Consider the following 12,522-nt stretch of genomic DNA (forward strand, 5'->3'; position numbering starts at 1 on the left):
CCACTGCAACTTGAGACCATTACTCCTCGTTCTGTCATCTGCTACCATTGAGAACAGTCTAGAGCCATCCTCTTTGGAACCCCCTTTCAGGTAGTTGAAAGCAGCTATCAAATCCCCCCTCATTCTTCTCTTCTGCAGGCTAAACAATCCCAGCTCCCTCAGCCTCTCCTCATAACTCATGTGTTCTAGACCCCTAATCATTTTTGTTGCCCTTCGCTGGACTCTCTCCAATTTATCCACATCCTTCTTGTAGTGTGGGGCCCAAAACTGGACACAGTACTCCAGATGAGGCCTCACCAATGTCGAATAGAGGGGAACGATCACGTCCCTTGATCTGCTCGCTATGCCCCTACTTATACATCCCAAAATGCCATTGGCCTTCTTGGCAACAAGGGCACACTGCTGACTCATATCCAGCTTCTCGTCCACTGTCACCCCTAGGTCCTTTTCCGCAGAACTGCTGCCTAGCCATTCGGTCCCTAGTCTGTAGCGGTGCATTGGATTCTTCCATCCTAAATGCAGGACCCTGCACTTATCCTTATTGAACCTCATCAGATTTCTTTTGGCCCAATCCTCCAATTTGTCTAGGTCCTTCTGTATCCTATCCCTGCCCTCCAGCGTATCTACCACTCCTCCCAGTTCAGTATCATCCGCAAATTTGCTGAGAGTGCAAACCACACCATCCTCCAGATCATTTATGAAGATATTGAACAAAACCGGCCCCAGGACCGACCCTTGGGGCACTCCACTTGACACCGGCTGCCAACTAGACATGGATCCATTGATCACTACCCGTTGAGCCCGACAATCTAGCCAGCTTTCTACCCACCTTATAGTGCATTCGTCCAGCCCATACTTCCTTAACTTGCTGACAAGAATACTGTGGGAGACTGTGTCAAAAGCTTTGCTAAAGTCAAGAAACAAAACATCCACTGCTTTCCCTTCATCCACAGAACCAGTAATCTCATCATAAAAGGCGATTAGATTAGTCAGGCATGACCTTCCCTTGGTGAATCCATGCTGGCTGTTCCTGATCACTTTCCTCTCATGCAAGTGCTTCAGGATTGATTCTTTGAGGACCTGCTCCATGATTTTTTCCAGGGACTGAGGTGAGGCTGACTGGCCTGTAATTCCCAGGATCCTCCTTCTATGGATACTTAAGTGACTTTAAATGAGTGACTCTAAATATGGATACTTAAGTGACTTTATATATTTACACACTTAAAATCCACATCTGTGAATATACAGGTGATATAGAAATTTGCTTTTCTGAAGCCCCAATACGACTAGCTGCTCCACATAGGCAAATCTTACACCTGTGAGGAGTCCCATTGACTTCAGTGTTTATTACCTCACATAGAAGCTTATAGGAGCAAGGCTTTGGAATGTGGCTTGGAAAAAGTGTACATAGCTGTATGTGTTTGCATATACCAGCATGAGGACTGCAAGTACCAGGCTGTACTGGCATAAAACTGCAGTGTTTGCACAGAAATTAGTATAGAAGTGACAGAGGTGTGGATGACATTTCTGAGGTGTGTAATACAGAGGAATGACGTTAATCTCTGCACGCTGTAGATGATGGGTGCTACTGGCTACTTCTGTTGTGTTCAAACACGTAGTTTATGGATCCAGTAGGACTTAGAAGGTGCAATAAACCATTTTGGAGCAAGTGAGGTGCATGCCTTCAATGGGTATTAAAGTTCAGGAAATATTTTCTTCATCTTTGAGTTAAATGTCATGTCCAGTTTTTCTTTCAATATTCCATTCTATGTCACACATTAAGAGTTACTAATTCTGAGTGGTTTTTAAATTTGCTGAGAAGAAGAGACTCTCTTGTTAAGTGTTTGTATACCATGTAATTCAATGGGGCCCTTATTGGGGCCTCATATGTCTACACTGGAATCAGATACCTGCAGCTGACACATGCCAGCTGACTCGGCTCATGGGGGGTTGTGCTTCGGGGCAGTAAAATTGCAATGTAGATATTTGAGCTCAGGCTGGAGCCCAAGCTCTGGGACCCCACAAGGGGAAATAGTCCCAGAGCCCAGGCTCGAGCCCGAGTTTCTACACTGTAGTTTTTATATCTGCTGTTCCTAAGTCAGCTGATCTGGGTCAGCTGTGGGTGTTTGATTACAGTATGGACATATACAGAATGCTACTGTCAATAATGATGAAAGGGAAGACAGTAAATTGGGTATCATCAACAGATGAAAGACCCTGTGTCATAAATATAAAGGGAAGGGTAACCACCTTTCTGTATACAGAACTATAAAATCCCTCCTGGCCAGAGGCAAAACCCTTTCACCTGTAAAGGGTTAAGAAGCTAGGATAACCTCGCTGGCACCTGACCAAAATGATCAATGAGGAGACAAGTTACTTTCAAAGCTGGAGCGGGGAGGGGAAAACAAAGGGTCTGTGTGATGCTTTTGCCGGGAACAGAAAAGGAAGGGAGTCTTAGAACTTACTAAGTAATCTAGCTAGATATATGCGTTAGATTTCTGTTTTGTTTAAATGGCTGGTAAAATAGTTGTGCTGAATGGAATGTATATTCCTGTTTTTGTGTCTTTTTGTAACTTAAGGTTTTGCCAAGAAGGATTCTCTGTTTTGAATCTAATTACCCTGTAAGGTATTCACCATCGTGATTACAGAGGTGATTCTTTTACTTTAATTAAAATTCTTCTTTTAAGAGTCGGATTGCTTTTTCATTGTTCTTAAGATCCAAGAGTTTGGGTCTGTGTTCACCTGTACAAATTGGTGAGGATTTTTATCAAGCCTTCCCCAGGAAGGGAGGTGTAGGGCTTGGGGGGATATTTTGCGGGGAAGACGTCTCCAAGTGGTCTTTTTCCCTGTTCTTTGTTTATGCTGCCACCACCAAGCGTGTTAAGGTCCAAGGACAAAAGGTAAAAGTTTGTACCTTGAGCAAGTTTTAACCTAAGCTAGTAAGAATAAGATGAGGGGGTCTTTCATGCAGGTCCCCACATCTGTACCCTAGAGTTCAGAGTGAGGAAGGAACAGTGACACCCTGTTTCTCCAAACAGTTCGCTCCAATGAATATTGGATGAGATGATGTCCTGCCAGACCCATCTTGCCAGAAGTCTAAAGCAATGCAAAGTACTTTAACACATTAGATAATTTACAATACACTATCTGTGGCTAATAAAATTACTTGTTGCTCATTACACAGTTTTAAAGTACATTAAAGAAATATTAAACTACAATATGCAGATGTAACATTTTCAAGATCATTTTAATTGGAAGTCTTGTGCAGTGACCAATACCAGCTTAATTATCCACATATAAAGTGATGGCACATGACACATTTTGATGATTTAGGATCACTGATTTTTGAACAAATGTTTGTTGCTGTTTCCAAAGATTAGTGCAGAGTTAAAATGCTAGAACAAAATGTCTTGGTAAATGAAAACTGGCAGCATTAAGAAATAGAATACTGTTTACATTTTTTAAATGGAAAATACCACAAAGGGTCTGCTCCATTTTGTTTGTTGTTTAAATGCGCACACACCCCTAGTCTCTCAGAGATACAGGAAAAGTAATAAGATTTCGTGATAAATAGATTTTCAAAATTTGTCCCATAAGACTTGTCAAAAATAAGTGGTCTGGAGGTTAAGCACCTTGAATCTGTCAGTCCATGGAAATAAGCAATACAGTTGATTCATTCCAGCAGAAATTGATATTGCTGAACCCTCAGATTTGTTACATATTTTTTTCTTATCTTTTATCTGCATGAAGCACTGCCATGATTTCTAGCAAAGTCCACAATTGATCTCTCGAATACCTGGGACTCTTTTGTATGCGGTGTTGTAGGTGGGTTGGTCCCAGAATATTAGAGACAAGGTTGGATGAATCAGTATCTTTTATTGGACCAACTTCTGTTGGTGGAGAGACAAGCTTTCGAGCTTACACGGAGCTCTTCTTCAAACCAAGACCTGAAGAAGAGTTCTGGGTAAGCTCAAAGGCTTGTCACTCACCAACAGAAAGAAGGTGGTCCAATAAAAGATATTGCCTCACCCACCTTGTGCATGAGCACCTTATATGTATATCCTCTCTAGGGCAAAGATGGGCAAGATGAGAAACCATAATGTTTTAGCATCATTCAGAGAACCTGCAGTAAAAGGCTCTGTCAGCCCGTTGGCAAGCCATCCTAGCTTTTCTTATATTCAAGAACCACCAAAATGCCAAAGGCTTTAGCAATCTTAACTTCAGGTAGCAGGAGTGAAAGTACTAGGAATGCTGCAGTTATTTCTGTAGGTTCAGAAATACTTCCTACAACGTATGAGGCCACCTAGATTGGTATTTATTGCACAGTTCACAGATGTTGGCTGTCCTGACAACAGCACAGGCTATTGTACCAAAGTAATCATAATTTTGATGCCATAATAGGTATGTTTTGTGTTTTAAAGCAATAGAAGATCAAATAAATGCCTGTACTCCTCTGAAAACTGCTATATTTTATTTTTGATCTTTAAAGCTGTTGCTGCAGGATGTAAAATGGCCTCTTTTGGGGAGGCATGTGGGGGGAAAAACTGAACTACCAGCCATGGGTTTTGTCTGAGAGGCAGTAACTTCCCTTCTCCCCTTTTTATAATGGGAATTCCTTGCCCACTTGTGACCAGAAGTAATGGCATGCTTTCAAATGGAAGGTTAATAGGGAGAGGGCCACTTCTTGTGGCAAGCATGTTGCTGCGGGGATTAGAGGGGAATGGTTTTGGATTTGTGGTGACTATGGGGGGTTTGAGGTTCATTTATGGAGAATTTTTGGCATGGCATTTCATGTGATTCTGACTTTCAGTGAGGGAGAGAGCCTCACAAGGTCAGCAAGGAGTTTGGCTCACTTCATCCTCTTGGCCACACTGCTTGAGTCTCTGGGACTGAGCAGCAGTCGGGGGAGGGGGAGACGGGGGGGGCAAGGATAGATGGCATCCCTTCTTTGGGGTGAGTTAGATGGATCCCTCATGAAGATTTTTTCAGTTTTGGTTGGCATGTGAGATGTGTGTGAGAATGAATCCCATAAAACTGAAGGGAGTTCAGGATTCTCCCCATGTGGGCTGGGGGAATTGTATCCACCTCAATTTAGATGATAGGACATAATTGTTAGGATATAGATATTCAGGCCTGTCTGTAAAGGCCTGTACTCTAAGAATTTAGGTGCATTCTTATCACTTGGCTAGTTGTAGAGGTATAAAAGAGAGAATCAAAATCATTGTCTGCCGGTGTAAGAGCCTTCTCTTACTGTGACAGTCTGAGGCCCTGTTCTTAGGCTAAGGCCTTTGGCTAAGCAGCAGAGGCAGCCATAAGCTGGGAAGCGACCTGTCACATCCTCACATTCCAAACTAGTCACATTGACAGAAGGTGCTATTGGGCTGTTAGGAATACAATCCTGTCCTGATAATGCCTATCACCTCCAGAGAAAGGGAAGTGCCTAGAAGATGTAAAAGGAAACTTAGTTTGATAGCATCCTGTCTGGCAAGAACTCACTTATCAATAGCTGGGATGTGAAATCCTCACTTCTGTATTGTTTAGTCATTATAGTTCCCACTTTGCTGTTGTTTGTCTGTATAATCTCTGTCTGGTTCTGTGATTGTTCCTGTCTGCTGTATAATTAATTTTGCTGGGTGTAAACTAACTAAGGTGGTGGGATATAATTGGTTACATAATCATGTTACAATATGTTAGGATTGGTTAGTTAAATTTCAGGAAAATGATTGGTTAAGGTATAGCAAAGCAGAACTCAAGTTTTACTATATAGTCTGCAGTCAATCAGGAAGGGAGTGGGTGTGTGGGTGGGGGAAATGGGAACAGGGAATGGGGGTGGGGAAATTGGAATCATGTTTGGCTAAGGGCAGGAATGGGAACAGGGACACAGGTGTAAGGCTCTGTGGTGTCAGAGCTGGGAAGGGGGCCACTAAGGAAGGAAACTGGAATCACGCTTGCTGGAAGTTCACCCCAATAAACATCGAATTGTTTGCACCTTTGGACTTCGGGTATTGTTGCTCTTCATGTGAGATGGACAAGAGAAGTACGTGGGTGAAGGAATAAGCCCCCTAACAATCATGTACAGGATATTAAGTCTGAACAGGGAATGCTAAGGAATTAGAGTTTACGTGTGTGAGAGGCTCCTGGGAGTTTGTACACTCTTGTGTTGGGGAGCCTCTTTTTGGGTTGGTAATTGCTGGGGGTTGGGACCAAAATTGGTTATAGACTCGGGTTGTGGTCAGAGCTTTTAGCCTTGTTCACACAGTACTCGGCAGTATCCCTTCAGAGGTCAGTTTAGGATTAGTTTTGCTTTTTTTCCCTGGTGTTTGGGATTTTTGTAGTAGTAGTACTTTGCTATTTAAGAAGCAGCAGCAATGAGTGTGTATACATGTATGCTTAGAAATACAGGGAATCATCGCATATGTAGTGAATATGAAATAATATGGATCCTGTCATAAATATAAAGGGAAGGGTAACCACCTTTCTGTATACAGTGCTATAAAATCCCTCCTGGCCACAGGCAAAACCCTTTCACCTGTAAAGGTTAAGAAGCTAAGATAACCTCGCTGGCACCTGACCCAAAATGACCAACGAGGGGAAAAGATTCTTTCAAATCTGGGGGCAGGGGGGGTAGGGGCAGGAACAAAGGGTTTGTCAGTCTGTGTGATGCTTTTGCCAGGAACAGATCAGGAATGCAGCCTTATAACTCCTGTTAAGTTAGTAAGTAATCTAGCTAGAAATGCGTTAGATTTCCTTTTGTTTAATGGCTGGTAAAATAAGATGTGCTGGATGGAATGTATCTTCCTGTTTTTGTGACTTTTTGTAACTTAGAGAATCCCTCTAGGCAAAACCTTATGTTTTGAATCTGATGACCCTGTAAGGTATTTACCATCCTGATTTTACAGAGGTGATTCTTTTACCTTTTCTTTAATTAAAATTCTTCTTTTAAGAACCTGATTGATTTTTCATTGTTCTTAAGATCCAAGGGTTTGGGTCTGTGTTCACCTGTACCAGTTGGTGAAGATTATTATCACGCCTTCCCCAGGAAAGGGGGTGTAGGGCTTGGGGGTGATATTTTGGGGGAAGACATCTCCATCTGGTCTTTTTCCTTGTTCTTTGTTTAAAACGCTTGGTGGTGGCAGAATACGGTTCAAGGACAAGGCAAAGTTTGTACCTTGGGGAAGTTTTTAACCTAATCTGATAAGAATAAGCTTAGGGGGTCTTTCGTGCACGTCCCCACATCTCTACCCTATAGTTCAGAGTGGGGAAGGAACCTTGACAGATCCCCTAGAAAACTGATGGCATTTACCATTCACTTTGTGATTCATAAACCTGCTGTTTGAATCCCTTGGTACTAAGCAGTTAGGATTATCTGATTGTTAGCAGGCAGAGGTTGAAGTAATTGCAAGATATTCTAAAATGTGTGTCTTTTTCAGAGTGATTGAGCAGCTTGGTGGTAAACAGCTAGTAATGAACCACATGCATCACGAAGACCAGCAAGTTCGCTATAATGCCCTACTGGCTGTACAGAAGCTGATGGTTCACAACTGGTATGTGAAAATTTACTTCAGTTAATATTATCTGTGAGAGACTGTATAGAATCCAGATTGCTGATTTTTTTTAAATAACTATGATCCTCTTTAGTTGAAATATTTATCTCTGTAATGTGATGATCCTACAAGAAATTGTGCTGACATGAAAAATTAACACTTCGGCTTCTGTTTCCTTCCTGCTTTTATGCTAATTGAATTAAGTAATCAGACTTTCAAGGGTTCAGTGGAACACACAGCACTCAATTATGCGTAAACACTATAATTTAAATGTTTCATAATGGTCATATTCCAGAACTGATGCAGTATAATCACAGTTTGAAAAATGTCTTTTAACTGTGTAAATCAGAATGGATTTCACTAGTTCTCTATTGAGTTTCACACTGTGGTGTTTACAATTTCACTTAGCTATCCTCTGGAAATTGATAGTCCCAACACTTTAATCTTTAGATATCTTACAAAGTGCATGCACTGTGTTTTTCTTCTGGAATGATGTTCCTTCATTGCTCTCTTATTCTAAGTCAAGGTTTGTAGTGTAATGTTCATAAACAAACCTACATTGACAAGTATGTCTGAATGATGGAAGATTTCTTTTTAAGTAAATTTTTTATTCAAGATTCCAAGGTGGAGTTATAAACAAGGGGATAAGAGGACAAAGGCGGTTGTTAAGTTCTAAAACTTTAACCATACATCAGTATTGCTCTGCTCTGCCATTTGAGAGACTTGGGTTCAGTTCCAAGGCCTGACTATTAGGACCTTAAAGTTCTGTGGTGTTAATTATGTTCAGAGTCACTCACTAATGCCCCCTTTCCTGAAATATTTAAGAAATGGCATTTGACAGCCTTTAAAGAGAATACCATTCAGTGCTGTGCTCTGTCTGGCTGATGATTGTGAACAAGGCCTGAAAATCCTTCCCAAGTGCTGGGAACCTGCTACTGCTGTAGAAACAGTATGGGAGAAGTTTCCTTCCTCTTTGTAGTGGGGGAAGCAGTTTATGTCCTATGGATGAAGGATTTAATCTGTTTCAGACAACCTCTAGAAGTGGCAAGATTTTTAAAACATTTTCTGCCTTTTCATGTTAATTCAAATCAGCTATGTACACTATAAACTTTAATCAAATGTTCTGATAGGAAAATGTGATTTTTCACTTTCTTATGCAGTTTATGCTTGCCAGGTACAATAATCAATCTGTAACTTGTTAAACTGGATGGAAAACTTAAATTCCTATATAACTGCATTTTTCTTATGGAATTCTTCCCATTTGAAACAACTCCTAGTTTTCATGACGAAGAAATGAGATCTTTCACAAGACATCATTTTTTCACTTCATCTTAGCAGTCCTGAAAATTCAAATCTAAAATGGTATTGTAGAGCAGATAGAGAGCAGCATCTGAAAAAATGTATTCCAGACTGGCTAGTACATGCAAGCATGCTGAAATGTTGACCACTAGGCTAGATTACTCACAAATGGCTTGGATAAAGTGTAATAAAAGTAGAAGCTGGGATGCTATGGCTCAGCAGTATGATAGAAAATAAGTATTGTGAAATGCACACCTATTTTATTATGACTTCAAACTACACGTTTAAATTCAGTCTATTTTGAGCACTCCATGCTTTGGAATTCCTTATGATTGTGCATGGGGTTTTGAGACAGATATAATGCAATTTAAAAAGTAAAGCACTGATGATTATAATAGTTTGGAGGTGGAGAGGGGGTGTTAGTAACAACATACAGAGATACTAGGAAGAGATTTTTTCAAGATACTGTGCATTGCTGTAGTGACATGGTAATAACAAGTGTATTAAAAGACCAGTATTACTTAATTAACCATACAAAGCAGTTTTTCCCTAATACACTCTTTTTAGCCCTCAAGCATTGTTTTATTATAATCCTCCTTCCTCCTCCCTTCATCTCACACTATAATCCTTTATCTATGCAAGGTAACCTATTTCCCCTTGTTTTTTCCTACCCCCCCTCCCCCCGGTTCCTCAGACGTTCTTGTTAAACCCTGGATTTGTGCTGGAAATGGCCCACCTTGATTATCTTACACATTGTAAGGAGAGTGATCACTTTACATAAGCTATTACCAGCAGGAGAGTGGGGTGGGGGGAGAGAAAACCTTTTGTAGTGATAAACACCCATTTTTTCATGATTTGTGTGTATAAAAACATCTTCTGTATTTTCCACAGTATGCATCCGATGAAGTGAGCTGTAGCTCACGAAAGCTTATGCTCAAATAAATTGGTTAGTCTCTAAGGTGCCACAAGTACTCCTTTTCTTTTTGCGAATACAGACTAACACGGCTGTTACTCTGAAATAAATTTGTTAGCCTCTAAGGTGCCATAAGTACTCCTGTTCTTTTTGCGGATACAGACTAACACGGCTGCTACTTCAAAACCTATCAAAACAATGAGGTTTCCATCACTGTTCTTTGCAGACTGTTCCACAGACAAATAGCTCTCATTGTCAGGAAAAGTTTTCCCAGATATATAGCCTAACTTTTCCCATTTTAAATTCAGCTTACTTCTGTCAGCAACACCCCTTTAGCTATTTCCCCTCTCTTGTTGGTGCCCCCCCCAACAGTATTTTATATAAATTGTTACCACTTAACCAAATTGAATTTATTGCATATTACCACTTAGCCAAATTGCACTGTTAAGGCCTACTTTTACCTTTAGATGTGTGCAGAACTCCCACTTATATGAATGGGATTAGCATGCTCATGCTGGGCACAGTGGGGTGCTAAATGTCTCTCTAAACTACCTTCCTGCCTTCTGCAATAGGGAAGCTGTTCTAGTTTATTCCCGCTGGAATAGGCCCATAGGAACCCAGGATTGCTAGACCAATTATGCTCCATAAATAGGGGGAGGGGGAGAGATGGTATAGAAGTGGAGCAGCACATAAGGGACTTAGCTAGGGCTGAGGATCTGCCCCATAGTTTCCACACAGGATTTACAGTTAGTGTCTTGAAGTCAAATCATGAAGACTCTCACAGATTGGACCTTTAAGTATCAGTTCTATCCTTAATGCTTCTGACTTACCTTATAAGGGGAAAGTGAGAGGAAGGACTGAGTGTTCCCCTGGAAGCTTTAATTTAAAAAAAAAAATAAAAACATTGTGGAGTACAGTTTGATAACTGGTGGTGGTCGGTTGTTTTGGAGGTTCAAGCTCAATTTTGCCAACACCTAAATAACCCAGTAAAATGAGCAATCTTCTTCAAGCCTCATTCCTCTGTGCTCTTGTTCTGCTCTGACTGAGAAAGCAGTCCAGTCACGTTTTTAGACTTCCCTCCCTTATGTAATGGAATTCCAGTAATTTCTGTTGGGGAAATGCCCGTTCCTCATTTAGACCACAGACTCTGGTTAAATTTCTTTAATCTGATTTGTGATCTCTGCATGACGGCACCAGTCTGGTCCCCTTTCAAATCTTGGGACGTTGCGACAGGAAAGAGCTTTGCAGCCCTGGGCTGAAGCTTGACGCTAATGAATCATAGAATATCAGGGTTGGGAGGGACCTCAGGAGGTCATCTAGTCCAACCGCCTGCTCAAAGGCAGGACCAATCCCCAATTTTTGCCCCAGATCTTTAAATGGCCACCTCAAGGATTGAACTCACAACCCTGGGTTTAGCAGGCCAATGCTCAAACCACTGAGCTATCTCCCCCCGCCCCCTCCACTGGGTTTAACAGGCAATGCTTACAAAATGTCCAGTATGCAGAAGGCTAGTAAATCAGAGTAGTAGGTGAAATGCTTTTTGGAATTACTTGAGTGAGTTACCTACCTGAGTGTCACAAGGTTCTGACTGTACTTTAGGTGATCTGGTAGGACAGGTTACTATCACTGAAGAAGGAATTTTAATGAGGGAGAGGTATGGTAGGAGTTGACTTCCTGCTTAAAACAAAGTTGTATTACTGTATAAAGCTTCTAAATAATCGCTCTTCAAATTCAGTTAATTCCTAAACAATTTGAATAGCTTATTTACAACTTGGTTAGATTTTGGTTACTAAAGGATTTTAAGGGAAGCAAAGGAAAACTCACAGGTGTTTTAGTTAAAGACAGACAAAAGTTAGTCGTGGTCAGAAGTGGCTACACGTTGTCATTTTTCAGACAATTCATGTTAGTGAAATAGTTTTGAGTTGAATTTGCATTTTAAAAGAATCGTGCAGTGGTGTAGCAGATAGCCAAGTTATTTCTTTAGAATTCTAATCTTAGCATCATTTAATGTGTGTAAAATGACAGATGAAAGCAAGGACGAGCTGACTTTTTTGAAAGTGAATTAGTGTTTGTGAAAGATGCCAGGCTCACAGTATTGGAAATGGAAGTCGGCTGTCCTCAGGAAAAAAGTATAGCACTGGAAGTGACAGTGCATATTTTTTCATACTGCCCTTTCACTCTGTGCCTTAACTATGTTCAAGAGAGGGACCATCTCTCTCTGCCAATTTCTGTGCCTGTGTTCTGGCAGGATACTCTGTCCATTTAATAAGGCCAAGGACTAGCACAGGAATCTGTCAGTTGCAGCAGTATTTTTATGATGTAAACTTGTATTTTAAAAAAGAAAAATCAGAGCATTAACTTCCTAAATTACAGCAATTTTCAGATACTAGCTCAAAAAGAACCAGTAAACATGTTCATTTGTTTGCTGGATGTAACAGCGTGTCTTTCCTGTACTTCAAGGCATAATACCATACTTTAACACCTATGAACTATAAGGAGACTACAGACGAGCAGTCTGAGAGAGAGAGAGGAGGTAAGAAAAGAGGCTTGGCAGTTGGTAACCATCAGAGGCAAGAGGTCACAGTTGCATTCTACGTGGCTAGAGATAGATGAGGATAGGCAGGCTGTGGCCACTAGAGAGAAGAGGATCAGGAAGAATTTTGCACTGCTAGAAGTTTCCAATCAATACCAGGTATTTGATGTGGAAACTGTGGAAGATACGTCTCTTAATCCAAAGGAATAGAGAGACGTGTGGGACACACCTGT

The 12,522-nt window shown here is 41.0% G+C and overlaps 1 protein-coding gene across 3 annotated transcripts in view; it reads left to right on the forward strand.

The window, feature by feature from the left end:
• The window catches only part of ATP6V1H (ATPase H+ transporting V1 subunit H), an 87,288-nt gene that overhangs the window by 59,449 nt on the left and 15,317 nt on the right, over positions 1 to 12,522 (forward strand). For 2 of the 3 annotated variants that reach the window (XM_073331151.2, XM_073331152.2), the window contains one exon: positions 7,431 to 7,544. In XM_073331151.2, the coding sequence (XP_073187252.1) occupies positions 7,431 to 7,544 (114 nt within the window). Of the gene's footprint in view, positions 1 to 2,579; positions 2,651 to 7,430; positions 7,545 to 12,522 lie in introns of those variants that run through there. The other variant, XM_073331153.2, reaches the window with a different exon arrangement.

Source organism: Lepidochelys kempii, chromosome 2, assembly GCF_965140285.1.
Source record: "Lepidochelys kempii isolate rLepKem1 chromosome 2, rLepKem1.hap1, whole genome shotgun sequence".
In the NCBI taxonomy this organism is placed as follows: Eukaryota; Metazoa; Chordata; order Testudines; family Cheloniidae; genus Lepidochelys; species Lepidochelys kempii.